General features: G+C 43.6%; 1 protein-coding gene across 3 annotated transcripts in view; it reads right to left on the minus strand.

Annotated features, from left to right (window-relative positions):
• Window positions 1-16,058, minus strand: part of ABCA1 (ATP binding cassette subfamily A member 1) — a 98,028-nt gene that overhangs the window by 42,155 nt on the left and 39,815 nt on the right. For all 3 annotated transcript variants that reach the window (XM_062017339.1, XM_062017338.1, XM_062017341.1), the window contains 2 exons: window positions 9,638-9,759; window positions 4,015-4,206 (listed from right to left, as the gene is read on the minus strand). In XM_062017339.1, coding sequence (XP_061873323.1) covers window positions 4,015-4,206; window positions 9,638-9,759 — 314 coding nt within the window. The remainder of the gene's footprint in view (window positions 1-4,014; window positions 4,207-9,637; window positions 9,760-16,058) is intronic.

Consider the following 16,058-nt stretch of genomic DNA (forward strand, 5'->3'; position numbering starts at 1 on the left):
ACAGCTTGGTTTCTTTAACATGCAGAGAAATGTCTATGAAGTGCTGGGAGGTTGTAACACAAGTCAGCCACTATCTGCATCATAGAGCTAACTGTTTCTGCTTATTAAGACCACTCTGCCACGTTTGTTTTGAAAGAGAGATTACAACCTTATACTGATCTTAGCAGAAACTTTATATTGAACTTTGCAGAGAAATCATGTGCTTCTGCTTTTGTCTCTTGGAAGTCTTAAAGTGCAGCTGCTTAAAAGCATGATATCACTGATGAAAACACTCCCAAAAGAGCAAGGAAAGTCACAAGTTCAACTGATGCATGTATTTACATTAAGACATTTTCTAAAGTCATTTTTTCTACCAGAACACATTTATTATTCAACGCTTAGTTCATGCTAACCATATGATAAAGTACCACACATATAACAAAGGGAGGAAAAACAATCAGATTTTCATGTGCTTACCCATACTCCTTCGATGATTGCTATAGTACACAAGCCACAACATAGTTATGGTTTATTACAGACCCACACCACTGGAAATTAGTGTGGCAAAGCCCTTTGCAGGCAGAGCCACAAAGATGAAATCCCACAGTTTGAATTGTCTTTGTCATCTAGCCTTCCCCCCATTTCATTTTCAAAACTGGGGAGATTTGCAGAGGAAAAAGCTGTTTCACAGACAGGTATTTTTGTAAGATAGTCCTCACTAGTCACAACAGCTCAGTGAGACATCTCTGACTTGCTGCCATTGCTCTTGCTAACCAGGGGTGCCTGTGACCTTTTCTGGACTGCATAGCTATTCCCTGGGACAACTGCTGGCCTAGCACAGGGAGAAAGCCAAAAGTGAAATTTGTGTGCATGCAAATACAGGTACTATTTCGCTGGTTGCAAACCAGCCTCTCCTGCCTCAGTTTCACTGCCTACACCCAATGCACAGCAAACCTCCAGAAGAAAAAGATGTGTTCACAAGAAGCTTGTACAAGATGCCCTTTACCCCTTACATATATACTTGGACAAAAGGCTTCAGAGAATGAATGAACATGCAGTTCCTGGAAAGAGGGATCTGATGTTTTTTAAAACTTGTTGCTTCTAGTGGAGTGAATACTAAGTCAAGAAGGGAAGCTGATCCTCTGGGATCACTCCCATGTACTCTGATGGATTTTGAACTCACCCCAACTAGGTTCTTGCAAAGACAATATGAGGAGAAGCACTTTAACCTTCCTACCATGCCTCTGCATTTGGCTCTGTTTTATCATTCTACAGAGTATGCTAAATCCAAGTCATGCAAAGGATCAGAGGTGCTGCTAGGAATCCTTATTAGAAGTCTTTCTTTATCTTAACTGTACTATTGCACTTTGGACAATGCTCAAACTGTTCTGGATAGAACTGATGAGTAGGTATGTAAAGAAAAGTCTTTATTTTTTGCCTTTCTTTATAACAATACCATCTTTAACAGTGCTGACATTTAGAGCTCATGGATTTCACCATGCTCGTATATTTAATTTCCTTTTTAAAACTATCATAATTTGCTAATAATTAGTGTTTTGTCCTGAGTTACCAAGATCATTTATAGTTTCCCCTCAGGCCACAAATGGACACAAACACTTTAAAGCCAGTAGAAGCAGGTGTTGATGTCAGGGTCTCAGCCCACACACACAACCCTCCACTGAACACCAGATTCTCAACCTTGCACCCTTGCCTTCACGTTTCAGCAGCAAGGTTTGTGTAAGCACATAATCAGGTCAGACACTTTTAAACCAGATCAATTCCATGAACTAGAGAGATTGCAGAGAGAAAAACAATGCACAAGAATAGAAACAAGCAGTTGGATGCTGTCTGAGGCTTCTGAATTAAGAGAATTCAAGAAACAATAGTCACTCTACTGCTTAGACACCTGAGTGGCAAAAGCTCTAATTTTACTTTCCAAGGCCTTGGTGCTGCCATTTCCCCAGTTCTTGTGCACAGCTGCATGTCCTTTTGGCCCCAATTGTATTGACCTAATCATGTTAAGATGTTGCTGCTTTGTAAACCACAACCAGTGGAGCCAGATCCCATTACATTAGCCAAAAATCTGTCTCTGAATTGCTGTTGTACCTGCATTTGATTTGGTCCTTACTGAAGGCCATGCTGTGAAGTACATTAAGAGGATCAGGCATAAGAAAAAAAAAGGAAAAGAAACCTCTGGGCAAATTGTTGGCATTGGTTTACGGGCTCCATGGTAGATATAGCACTGAATGCTGTCTTCAGTGTGCACGTCCAAGATTTGACCCACAGTGCCTTTAATGATAATCTATGTCAAAAGCCTCCTTTGTTCATGAGTAGAAAGTTCCCTCTTTGTTCAAAGATGTTACTGCAGTTCAAGGCATTTCTTAGCCTTTAAAGACATTACACTTCAAACATGTTGATCACGATCCTAGAGTTAATGTATTCATTTTGCCTGGTGACACTGAAGCCAGATGGTTATTTCATTCACTGATGCATTACAGCAGTAATACACACAGTAGCCTGTGACATTTTTCTGAGGAACACTGTGGACCTTTACAAGACAGTGCACAACATACAGCAGGTTTCTGGCTTCTGGACTCAAGCTTTTTTTCCCCTTTGAAGCCAAAATCATGAGCCAGTTTCTCACAAGTACCCCAAAATGACCCATAATGTCTTAATCTACTTTTGCTGTTTCCAAATGGCTCAGAGTTACTTATGAGAAGTTTTTTTTCACACATTCAAACAACACAGATGTAACTAACACACATTTAGTACCTGCTTCTGTTAGCTATGTTGTAGAGCCTTACAGAAAAGAGAAAAGCAAGTCTGAGTCTTCAGAGACCCTAGAAGACTTATACCAACTTCTACTATAGCTGGCTATTTTGATCCCCTCCAGTTCCCAAAATTCTAACGTCTTTAAATGACTGAAAGTAAATGCATGCATATAGATCAAAGTGAAGACAAGAAACTGCTTATAGACAGACAGCCATTCCTTTTCAAACAGCCCATCTTTGTTATGGGGACAATTTTAATGCTGTTATCTCATCTCTTAATGCTTATTATTATTTTGCTCTTCCAGCAAGAAAAGAAAATGCAGATGGAGGACATGTGGAAGACAGAAGATGAGCTATGGAGAGAAGTAACTGACCACTACATACTATGTAGAAGAGTAATATGTTTCCAGCACTTGATAATGACCCTCTTTGACTGGGGACAAAGCCAAGGAAGCGGTACATGACTTTTGGTCCTGAAAGGTTCATAAAATCTGGAAATTAACACGGTCCAAGTGTTTATTTCTTCCACAGCAGACAACAGAGTGTTTGTTTTAGTGGGTAACAGAGTGGGTTCTATGGCCCCTTCTTCTCTCTACTGATATTTCCAGAACTAACTTCTTCAAACTGTTGTATTTTACCAGACATTGTGTACCTATAATAAAGCATCACTGGGGCTTCCTAGATAAATGGCTAGGTCTGCTCCACTCTCTATTCAGCCCTTAAACACTGTATTTTCCTGAAGTTTAATGAATTCTTGCTTCAAAAACCATCCAGTCGGTCCATCTTTAAAATTCACTCTTCTTTGTATGAATTAATTACCCACTCAAATGTTGTGGCTTGCCACTGGCTAGAAATTTCAGCACTCAAGTGACCTCGTAAGTGTAGAAGGTGATCGTTTTAGCACTCAGCACAGGTCAGCTTAACATCTGGGCTCATTCCAGCTGAGAGACAACACTTGACCAAAACACAGGGTCAAGCAAGAGTCTGTTTGCTTCTACACTTCGTAAATATTTTTCTCTTGACAAACTGAACTGCAGACCACACACATTTATGCTCAGCAAGCACCACACTGCAACAGGAAGGGTAAAAATGACAGGAAGAAGCAAAGTTGTTCATGCTTCAATGATAAAGAACATCTTTCTTCTTTCTTACTGGCAGTTAACAGTTCACTACAGAAATGCATGGAGAAGTTTCTAGACTGAAAGTCACAGAAAATATTACTATGTCAAGCATAGCTTCTCACAGGTGGACCCTGTGGACTCACCTGAAGAGGCTTCAAAGGATTCAGGTTAGCATGGAATGCTTGGCCTACTGTGTGGAGTCTTTTCTTTGGCAAGGTGCAAAGGAAGGCTTCAGTGTCCATAGCAACCATCCAATTTTTGATTGTGAGAAATTTAGACAGTGTGGAGCTATTGCAGAGATCTTGCAATTGGATTCGATAACCAGACACAATGACCTGGGAAAGGGAGAAAAGCACATAAAGTTATCCTTGTGTAAGATTCACAGCACAAAACTGTTTATCATCTAGACAAAACCAACCATTCACAACATTTTCAGATAGAGGTAAGAAGGCATTCTTCTCTACAGGTTGCTCAGCCCCGACCCAGCACATCTCAGTTCCAAGAAAAAGATGTTTCCCTGCTGAGTACATAGGGGAGAAGTCCTGGGGGAGGCAGGTCTCTCTGCGCTTCTCCACAAACATGCACAGAGTAGCAGTGATATTGTCCTCCACAGTAGCCATTTTCTCCAACCAAGGTTACACCTATTGCCTAATCTTCAGTCTTCTGGGAACTAAGCTACAGAGACAAAACAAGGCTTGTGACCAGATTTAAGTCTGGCAAATGTATGTGAAGGGCAAAAGGCCTATATCCCAAATGCCTTAGATGAATCTGCCAGCCATATTTTCTGTGCTGTTCTAGATTGAATTCACCTTCTACTTTAGCTTTGACGTATCTGCTTACTAACTGCTGAATTTGTTGTTTTTTGCAGCAGAAAGTGTATTGTGTCTGCAACAAACAAGAGATAAGATCCTAGAGTCTTCTTTCGCTAGAATGCTTTACTTAAGGAGATTGGTTCCTTGTCAGTAATGTTTCCTAAGACACCAACAGTCACTATAATGAAAGAAACGCATAAAATCCTCTCCAAATTACCACCAGTCCCTTTCAGAATTGACAGCCTAGCTTCTTTTAATAAGTTCAGCTACAGGATTTAGGTCTGCTGAACAACAAACAGGTATATGTTGAACAGGTGCACACTCCATAAAGGTGACAAATACAAGGAAAATCCAGTCTTCCATTAGAAGGAGCTTTTTGCTTGTATTGGGGCTGGAGAGAAACATTTTATTTCAAATGCACAGGTAATAGCAGCTTTACACTTCACTTCTTTGTTCTGCCCTTCTGTTATACTCAGCGCCCATTGCCCAACTCAAGCAACAACTGAAGGTTGATCTATATCCCAGAAGAGTTAACAGTTCCTGAATCACACTAGTAAGTCTGAAAATTTTCCTGTATTTCAAAACCAAAAGAGCATCAACAATTTGGGGGGGGGGGGGGGGGGGGTGGAGGCAGCGAGGAATGTACAGTGTTCAGAAAACAAGCAGATGGAACTGAGAAAAGAGAGATTTATAATGCAATACTTGTGCAAACCTTTAACTTTAGTCTGCATCCATATGCCAAAAATAGGACGTTTCCACGCTGCACACTCAGCATTCTACAATTGAGATAGCTCTAACATCAAAAAGGTTGCCCTTTTGAAAAAGTCTGGGTGGTTCTTTTGCCAGCAGAGATACTACCGCTACCATAGTCATGCTGAGAAGGGGATATTCCTGTGGCACTGGAATGACACTCAGCAGACCTGGGATAAGTCTAAAGCAGATTTCCTGGGTGAATATACAGGAAAACAGTGTCTCCAAGTGCCTCAGTGCTCATTCAAAAAATTCAAGGTGAACAATTCTTCCACCATCCCCTGTGTGTGTTCACCTTTTCAATTGGGTTTTAAGCTATTTTGGGGAAAAGCTGCCCCTCCTTTCCAAAGACATGACCCTAGAATAAAAACCCTGCTTACCACTCTCAAACTAAAACCAGGCCAATTCTCTGAAACCATTTCAAGTCATTTGAAGCCACGATGTCTTCAACGGGCAAACATATTCTAACTGATACATTAAGTCCTCCAAGGGCTTTCAAAATGCCAGATTCATGTCTGACAGCAGTCACAGGTCACTGTTTTCTGCTCAAGAGTCACATTGTTCTGAGACTGACCCTGCTGTATGAAACAGGGAGATTTGTTCCAGACAATTACTATTTGTCCCTTGCCATTACTATTTATTTTTCTCTGCCCTGGCATAGTACCTTCTTGTGCTCCTGCCACCTTCTCACAGGGATAGGACCTACTCCTGCCATCCAAGCCACGTCAAAGTTGTCTGGCCACATCTGGACAATGGCAGTATACTAGACTTGATTAGCCTGTCCACTGTTGATCCAGGCTCCTTCCAAACCCCATGTCCTTCTGAACACATCTGCCACTGATGGAGAAACATATGATTTAAGATCAAGACAAGGCTTTGGCCAATTTTATGTATTTGCACTGTATTCAGTATGCTGGACACATGACCCTGCTTGGTGTGCTAGAGTGCTGTCACTGTAGTAACACCAGTGAACAACAGTCCCAGCTCTTTGGTCGTTTAAGTTCCTGACTTGCTTGCAAATCATAACTTCTGGGCTTCCTGAACAACTACAGAACACTGACAGCCTACAAACTGTGTTTGCTGTGAGAGGTTTGCATATTCTGAATAGACCCTTCTATATGACCTTGTGAATAAGCTATGACCCACTCATACACTGAAAGACCAGACAACTATTGCCTATTAATACTGCAGTCAGTATGCATCTCAGTAGTGAGGTCAGATCTCCATCCCAGATATCCAGCAAAATCAAAGGGGTCCATTTTGTGAGTCAGATAAAGTCATCCTGCAGGAAGAGAAAGCTCTGTCTCTAGGTTGTTACCTGTATCAGAAAAGCACTCTAAGACAGATTTGGTGGGCTGCTGCTCTCTGCAGCTCAGTGCCCTGTTGGTTTGATATTCTCCTCTTGCCATCCCAGACCACAAACCACTGTTTAGACTAAACAATGTTACTCCCAGTGTCCCGGCAGAATCAGTCTAAGAATTCCACAAAGAACAACAAAGCTTAAAACATTAAACAATAAACTAGGCAATGAGTTACTCCATCACCCCTCAGTTACATTATGTAAATAAAAGCTAAGCTTTTCTTCTCCTTAAATGACTTTGCCACATACACCTCCTATGTCAGTCCTATGACAGAAGGTCAGAGATAGCTTTTTTGCCTCTGAAAACCTTACTGCCTTTCCATCAACTATGTTCTTGTTGCTAAGTATTATGGTTACCCCTGCAGAATCATCCATAGCATGATTCTGTTTCAATTTAGCATGAATTTCAGGCAAATTAATTTAAAGCAGAACAACACTTGCAGTCTAAAGAGAGTAATTTGGTTTGGGTTTTTTCCCACTCAGCTTTTTTTAGTAGAAGATCTTTAACTTGCAGGATTAGTTATCAAACTGCATTAAAACAGATGGCTTGATAGACTGCACTGAAGAAAGAGAAAATGTGTGCAAAGGCCGACAGCATCTGTAACTATATGTGTTGTGGTTTGGCCCAGCTAGCACAGCAGCACCATGACAGTCTCTTGCTCTGTGCCCCATTCACCCCCACCCTCATTAGGATGGCAGAGGCCCCAGCAAAATGGGAGTAAAAAGATAAGATAAGCAAGGTTGTTGTGGATTGAGACAAGGGCAGGGAGGGTTCGCTGCCAATTACAGTTCTGGGCAAAACAGACTCCAGTACTCAACGTAGAGAGCAAAGTAGGAAAGTTTATTCTACAAGAAACAGAATGAGATAAAAGCAAAAAGGGAGTAGGATGATGAGAAAATTACAACCAGCACTTTAAGATCTCCCTCCCCCATCCCTCCTTTCTTCCCGGGCCCAGCTCACTGCTCCCAATATCTCTACCTCCTCCCCAACGGCTCAGGGGGGCAGGGAATGGGGGATGTGATCAGTCTCTCACAGATGGGCTCTGCCGCTTCTGTCTTCTCAGATGAAGATGACTCCTGGCATTCTTCCCCTGCTCCAACATGGGGTTCCTCCCCCAGGACACAGTCCTTAAACTTCTCTGGTGTGGGTTATTCCCAAGAGCTGCAGCTTCTGCCGATACAGGTTCCCTCACACGGGACGCAGTCCTTGGTGAATATCTCTGGCGTGGATTCTGTGCCACAGTTGCATTTTCTGTGGATACGGGGTCCCTCTCTCGGGACAAGGCCTCTTCTGGGCATAAGTTTAATGAGCTGCTTTGTCATGGGTTCCTCCCGACAGTTACAGCTGTGGATATTGGGTCCCTTCCTCGGGACACAGCCTGCTCCGGCCGTAGTGATACAGGGTCCTCCTTCGGGACACAACCTCTTTGGGCCATAGTTTTAAAGAAGAAAATCACTGCCCCTGGCTCAGGGTCTGCAGTGAAGTGGTTGGGTCACCCCCATGGGACACAGCCTCCTCTGGCCACAGTCACTGTCCCTGGCTCGGGGCCTTTAATGAAGTGAATCGCTGCCCTTGGTCCAGGGCCAGCTTTAGCAAAATGAGTCTCTGCCCCTGATGCGGGCTCATTATCAAAATGAGTCTCTACCGCTGATGTGGGGTCTTTAAAGACATGAAAATAAATCTCAGCTTCACCAGTTCTCTCCACAGAATGCAGGGGAGTCTCTGCTCCAGCACACCTCCTCCTCTCTTTCATCACTGACCTTGGAGTCTGCATGGTTGTTTCTCTCACTGTTCCTGCTCCTTGCACCACCACCAGCCAGAAGGAAAAAGAAGGGGCAGAAGATGGAAAGAAGATGGAGGAAGAAACCTCCTCTTCCAGCTTCTTCTTAAAAAGTGAGCATGGAGGTGTCTAATTGGCTCAGCCCCAGCAGTGGGTCTGGCTCAGAACTGGGGAGAGTTGCGAGTAACTTCTTACAGAAGCCATCTTTACAGCCCTTTCCCCCTTACCAGAAAAAGCTGTCATGTCAAACCATGACATGAAAGCAAATTCTGAAAGGATTGTTATACTCCACTTCAAATAAAAGATCTGATCTGGAGTTACGAAATTGGATGGATTTCCTCCTCCCTTCCCCCATTGCTTTTTGCACTACCTTAGGAGAACAGTCTGAAGCAACCAGTTGTGACTTCTGCATTAGAAAAGGAGGATGGTGGACCAATACATCCAGCCTAGCAAAACACATGTTCTAAGTTTGACAATGGCAGACAGCGATCCCAGGATACAGACTCCACCCAATGCCACCACTATGTTTTTGAAGCACGGGAGCACTCAGGAGTTTCATCTGAGGTCATGACTCTCTTGCACTATGTAGCATGCAAGCTTACTGTCTGTGCTGAAAAGCTGGCCACAAATTGGAACACATACAACCTTCTGCTACACAGGAATTTAAGGCAGAGCAATACACAGGAACTCTGGTCCAGCCTGCACTGACTGATCAAACAACTGCTCCATTTTTAATCAAAGTAAGAAAGTTCAAACAGCATTGATGTTTTACTTGTGTGAAACAAAACCAAACCAACACACCACCAAAAATAGGAAAGAAGAAATTCAACTTAGCCTGAAGGACATTTCCTTATGCAAATCAAAACATTTGGGTCTCAGTATCCTCTTAAAACCCAGTAAGATAGTAAACTAAGGGCAAGACGGAAGAGAGAAGCAAGGATTACATTTTCCTCTGTGTTTGTACACCACCTAGCACAGAAGTGATCCTGCACTGTGGATCTTGGCACTATGGTTAAGTAAACAACAGACAAGCATTATGGTAGTGGTTTAAAGTGCTCTTTACCTGCTGGAGGTTGACCTCTGCATCCAGCAGCTCCTCTACTGCAGATGAAGGCATGGACACATTATGAAGAAGGAAATCTGAGAATGTCTCGTTGTCAACCAGGAAATTCCGAAGTTTCAAGTCTGGAAAGTGACAAAACAAGCAACATTCTGGTCAGGACAAAGCCAAAAGGAAACTCATGTGAGAACTCCAAGCAGGAAAAGCTAAACTGACAAATGCAGGAGGGGGAATTACATAAAACACAGCACAACAGGAAAAGAGGAGCTACTTGCAAAACGTTCTGAAACTTAACACCTTTCATTAATGTCAATGTCTTGATTGTGGAAAAAATAAAGAACCTTTTGTTCTGGTTTAGCAAGGAGCAGCTTTTGGCTTAGTAACGGGGGGAGCGGGTTGCAGTGAAGACCCAATAAAGAGTTTGCGGACTCTCCCCCAGCTCCTGGGTTCACACCCACCTCCGGCCCGGCTGGGCCAATCTGGCACCTCTGCCATCACTATTTAGGGGACGGGAATTCGGAATGCGAGTCAGGAGGTGTATGAGTGATACAAGATGGAGGCGACCACGTGGACCCTTCAGCCAAAGGAGGAGGAAGGAAGGAGAAGCAATAGACCAGAGACCCTTCTGCAAGCCGTGGCGAGAATGCAAGCTGTGCCCCTGCAACCTATGGAGATCCATGGCAGGACCGAGAGTTACCAGCAGCTCCATGTGAGTGAGCCCGGACGGGCGAGGGACTGTGTGGGGAGACGGCCATGGCCCAGGCCGTGTTGGAGAGCCTGCAGGCCGCAGAGCAGCCCCACACGAGAGGCAGAGAGGAGCTGCAGCCTTTGGAATAAGTGCACGTCGGAGCAGCCCGTGCAGGGCTGCCATGCGTGTGAGTTACCCCACGGACTCGCAGGGAGGACTGGTGTGGAGTCACCCGTCCTGAGGAGGGACAAACGGCAGAAGCTATGGGAACAGACTAACTGAAACCCCCACTGCCTGCCCCCCTGAACCGTTCAGGTGGGGGCAGGGTAAAAACACCGAGATCAGGGCTCTGAGCCCGGGAAGAGGGGAGGTGTGGCAAGAAGGTGTTCTTCAAAAGGCTGGTTGGACTCTTCATTGATGTATTACTCTGTGTTGTTTCGTTTTGGTTATGTTTTGGGTTTTTGGGGTATGTTTTAGTTGATGTTGCATTAATTTTTTTTTTTTTTCCCTGTTTTCTTCCCCAAACCGAGTAGCCTGGTCTGTTTTGTCCTGAACCTTAAGCGGCAATTAAGCCCTCCCTGCCCTTGAGCAATTCTCAGCCTCTTCGGTACTCGAGGCTAATCGTGGTCTTTGGTCCCTGATGGGCCTAAACCACGACACCTTTAAAAACAACTCCCTTTAATATCATTACTTCAGCTCAACTTGGTCATACGCAGAAGCAGCAGAGCACATGCAGCCTGTCTCCTGGACTAGGGTGAAACTTACTCCAGCATTAACCCTTACAAAAGATTTGGCTTCACTTAATCCCTCTGCTGTTAATGTATATAAAACAGAGCTGGTGCATGGACACCGAGATACTTACTAACCTGTGCTTAGTTGTGTTAATAGTAGATGTACTCTACCATAAATTTCAACATCTGACATATACACTCACATAGATGTGACATGGGTCTATGAAGCAGTCTTAACCACTCTGCAAAATTTGTGCAAATACTTTAAAATTCTATTTTCTTTCTGAAAAACTTCAACTTCTGAAGCTACTGGTGTTTCAGCTCTTGGCTTTGGAACAATGCCTGTCAGGGCAGAGGAGAACCACCTGGAAATTGTAATCCGTGCATACTATTCAGGTTCACAAACCTAGAGTTTAAGCAGCTGACCCACACACTGTCTTGGGCTATTTTGTTTTGTTTTTTTCAAAGAGAGAGGGGACAATTCAATCTTTACTATGCTTAAATAAGCAGCGATGAGGAAAGCAGCTAGGCCAAGAGGAGCTGAGAGAGGAAGTCTCATCGGATTTACTGGGGTGAAGATTTTCAGGTTAAGCAAAGTCACACACCTGGGTATCATGCTTATTTTTCTACTCAAGAAAGGATGCCATAGCCCACAGCAAACAGGGGAAAACAAAGATTTCTCAAGCGAACATAATAAAAGGAAGCCCCAGGAACTTGTATCTTACCCCTTCTATAGGGAACAGCTGTAGCAGAACATTTTTTTCCCCTCTTCCACATTTTTTGCTTAGCTCAGCATGTGATACCCTCAGGAAAGCCCACCCCTCAGGAAAAAGCACACAACCTATCACAGGCAGTAGCAGGGAGGCTCTTAATCTGGTTCCACTTCTGCTTCGCTGTGCCTCAGCTTGGCAGCACAGGCAGCAGAGGGGAGGAAGCCACGTGCTCTGCTCTTGCGGCAGGAAGCACGCGGTGGGGTGGGGGAGGGTACTAACGGTCATTGCTCTCATCTACATATCCAGTTACAAATTCCCTCTTGCTTTTTTGTTCCACGAGAAAAAGTAAATTATCCCCCTTTGCTGAGGCGATGTGGAGGTTACTTTGGGATGAAAGCTTCTCCCTCACCCTCCTCTCCACCCCAGCAGGACTCCTCTGCCATGTAAATGTTCCACTGTGTTTTGTCACCAAAATCAGCCACCATCTCTTCCAGCCTGGAGAAGGACTGGGAAGAGAGACTGCTCCTCTGTAACATAGAACCTTCCTTTTCTTTCCATCAGAGGCTAAAGCACCCTGCTTCACCACTTAAATGGACAAAGGGGTAGCTGGCAGATGTTAGCAAGATTTTTTGTTTAACCTGTCCCCATTTAAAAATATTTTTTTAAGCTCCTCTTAAAGGGCTACACACCTTTTAAAAAATGTAACCAAGCAATAAATCTCTCACTTTTCTGTTTCCTCATTGCTGTTTTGCTTTTGGATTTGCCTAGGCTTTTTTTGTTTGTCTGTTTCTGGGTTTGGTTTGGGTGTCCTTTGCCATACAGAAGCAGAGTTTTCTTGGTCAGGGACATATAGATTCTGTAGGTAATCACAGGAAAACACTGGAATTCCTGCTGGCCAGTTGGTAAATGTGTGATGGAGAGCAACAAAGAGCTTGCTTCCAGGGCTATAATTAACCAGCCCAACATGAACAGGTTATTTCTCCCCTGCCTTTTTGTCATGACAAGCATTTTCTGACTTGGCTCAACACTGGAATTTGCTGAGAGTCAATGCTGCCTTCAAAGGCAACTCCTACGAACATCTGAAGGAGTTTTCATCATCATTTGGAGGAAAGCACTAGGGAACAGAACATAAAGTTACCAAAACTGCTTGTGGGACAACACTTGGTTTCCAGCCACAGGCCATGAACCCGTGTTTACTGGTCATAACCTTTGCCTGCCCAAGACCACACATGGAAGCTATGTGAGACCAAGCAATTGAACCCCAACACCACTGTCCTGCTGCAGTGCCCTAAGCAAATAGCCTTTTTACCACGCCTTTTCTCCTCCACTGCATCTGGTCCTACTTCTAGCACTTGTGGCTTGGTGTCTTACGCAATCTGTCTCTGTCATAGAGGCATGCGTAATGACTTGCACATGAAACCACAGGCAAGCACTGAACAGCACAATCACCCTGGATACTTCAAAAAGCCAAAGGTTAATAGAGGTTTCCTCTTGAAAACAGCCATCCTCCTGTAAGATCACTTGCCCAGTAGAGCCTAAGGAAACAAAAGAGCAGTCCTCCAAAAATAGAAAACAAAAGAAACAGGCAAGTCTTTTGAAGGCTAATATCAAGCTTACCTAATGATGCAAACATTCCGAATGGAAGAATACAATTTACAACCAGAGCCTTACTACTCCAATCTTTTCCTGCCATAAAAGCTCAGACACACTAATAAGTTACTTAGAAAACATGAGGCAAAATATGTCACCTCTAACATGATTTAACTCATGAATATTCACTCATGCTTGAGAATGACCAAGAGCACTGGTACAATCAGCTATCGCAAGACAGCTGGCTCAGACCAATACTGCTACACCAGACAGTACATCAGAGAGAATTCTCTCCTCATACTTTTTTTGATGCAGACCTGCAACTTCTCCTTCCCTTTTCCCCTTCATCTTCAACAGAAAGCCAGGGGAATGGCACTCCTGCATGTTCCTCTCACCATCACCACCACAGGGTATGGTCTCCTAGTTGAAACCTCAGATCATAGGCCCCTGAGCCTGAAATGCTTTTGTTCTGCCTAGCACCAGCTCAGGCACTGTATAGCAAAGAAGGAAACAGTCCTCATCCACACAAAACGAGCAGAAGAAGATAAATCCATTTCCCATGAAGGGCAGAAAAAAAGGTCCTCCCTACGGTCACATAAGGAAGCCTCCAGCAGAACAGAGAGATCCCAGAGCTGAAGGTCTTGTGCCTTAACCACAAAACCACCCTTCCTCTCTGAAGTCACAGGTCATTAATAGACAATAGCACATGGCAGCATTTCACAGATAGTAACCTCATGAAAGTCACAGCCATCCTTCATTTCCACACAGTTTAAATGAACCTTGGCAGCTGAAATCTGGGCATGGAAACCAGAAAACCATAATTTCCAGATTGCAGAGCATCTCCTACAGGACTGGCACACTGTTTTAAATCTTTTTTAATATTTACACTTTTCTGAAGTTCAGTTTTTTCCACCACTTTCATGACTGAGCACAGAGCTAGGCTAGTCATTACTTGCTTGAGATTCAAACATTTTTGACAATAAAAACCCTAATTCATACAGGAACTCGAGACATCCACATGAATCAGCAAAGAGAAACTGAACCTGCATGCTTGCTACATTATTGGTCAAACTGAACAGCAAAACAAAAAATGTTCATTATAAAAAATAGCAAGTCAGTGCTACATGGGGGTCTCCATTCCACGCAGAACAAAACTGAAGCACTGTTTGTGCTTGTACATGGCCCATATATACTTCACAGACAGAGAGTTTTACTGTCTTCTTTCTAGAAACAAATCCCTGGTCATGCTTAAGAGGAGACTCAATGCAGAAAAGAGCAAGGAGAAATCAGAGCTGAGAACCAGTTTTAATTTGCAGAGCTTACTACAAGTGTGACCATGACAGGTTTCACAGTAAGCAGTAACCGTTTCCAGTACTATTAAGAAGATCCACAGACAAACAGGACAAAAAAAGCCTATGGGGATAGGTTACAGAGACAGACTGCTCTCCTCAAACTTGTCTCTCATTCTTTCTTGCTTCACTTGGAAACAGGAGGCTCGTATCTTCCTCCAGAAACTCATGAGTGCAATGCCTTTTAAAATGAAATGAAATGTATAAGAACAAAACCCTACAGAAACTGTGGCTACAGTTCTCATATTCAGAATGCTGCCTTCTAAAAGGCACACAAGTAGTATTTCAACATATCTCAATCCATCATAGAGTACAAAGCTCATCAGGTCTGACTTCAGTCTGTGGATATTTTTCCCAATGGGTTTGTGCTCATAATCTACAATAAAACAAGTTTTCAGATAGTTTAAATCTAATAGGCTCAGTAATAACATCACAGCAGTTGTATTCACTGTTTACTTCCCAGCTTCATGTGCTGTAAATCCCTATGAGGAACTGAGTGAAGGAAGGGGGAGAACTCATGCCACGACTTGGATATGCCAGAAGCTAAGAGGAAGGCAGGACAGTGTGTCCCATCTACAAACATGGCTATTTATCTGCAGGGGATTTCACTCCCTACTGACAGAACATGCAAGGCAGAAAATAATTACATTCTTTTCAGTATATCTATTGTGGTTGGTGGATTTACTAGCATTTGGCTAAGCCTATATTCCTCACAGCCAAGCACCAAGACAACACAGAAGCCTGTGCTAAATTATAGCCCTTTACTTCTCAGAGACTGCTCACAGTGCAGCCCAACATAGCAGCATTAAGGCATCACAGCAAGATGAAATATTGAAATGGGATGAGGCATAAGAAGCTTTAGCTTCTTTCTTTAGAATTAGCAGGTTTCTAGAGGTGCCAGAAAAAGACAAGACAGACAAGTGGGTTCCCAGCACAACACAGTCCGAGGCATCAGTCTGACCAGTTAACAGGTGAAAAGCAAGGAAGAGTGGTAAGTGAGCATATAAGGCATTTTCTTCTCTGTGCTCAATGAATGCAGATTCACAGATCATAGCTCCATACTGAGATAAAACCATCCTTGTGCCACAGAGTTCTCACATGAGGGCAATCACCCAGACACTCACACCAGCAGGCTTGCACAGGATTGCTGTGCAGCCTGTGCAACACTGCTCCACAGCACCCAGGCACAACTGGAAGACAAGGGCACAAGGCTCTATGGTTACACAGGCCTGGTCCACCCAGGGCATTGTTTGTTCACCCATCATAATCCCAGCAACAGGAGTTCTTGCAAGACACAGCCACATGAAGAAGCTAAAGCTGAGACCAAGAGCCAGAGCTCCAGCAGATGAAAGC

This window comes from Colius striatus, chromosome Z, assembly GCF_028858725.1.
Source record: "Colius striatus isolate bColStr4 chromosome Z, bColStr4.1.hap1, whole genome shotgun sequence".
Classification (NCBI taxonomy): Eukaryota; Metazoa; Chordata; class Aves; order Coliiformes; family Coliidae; genus Colius; species Colius striatus.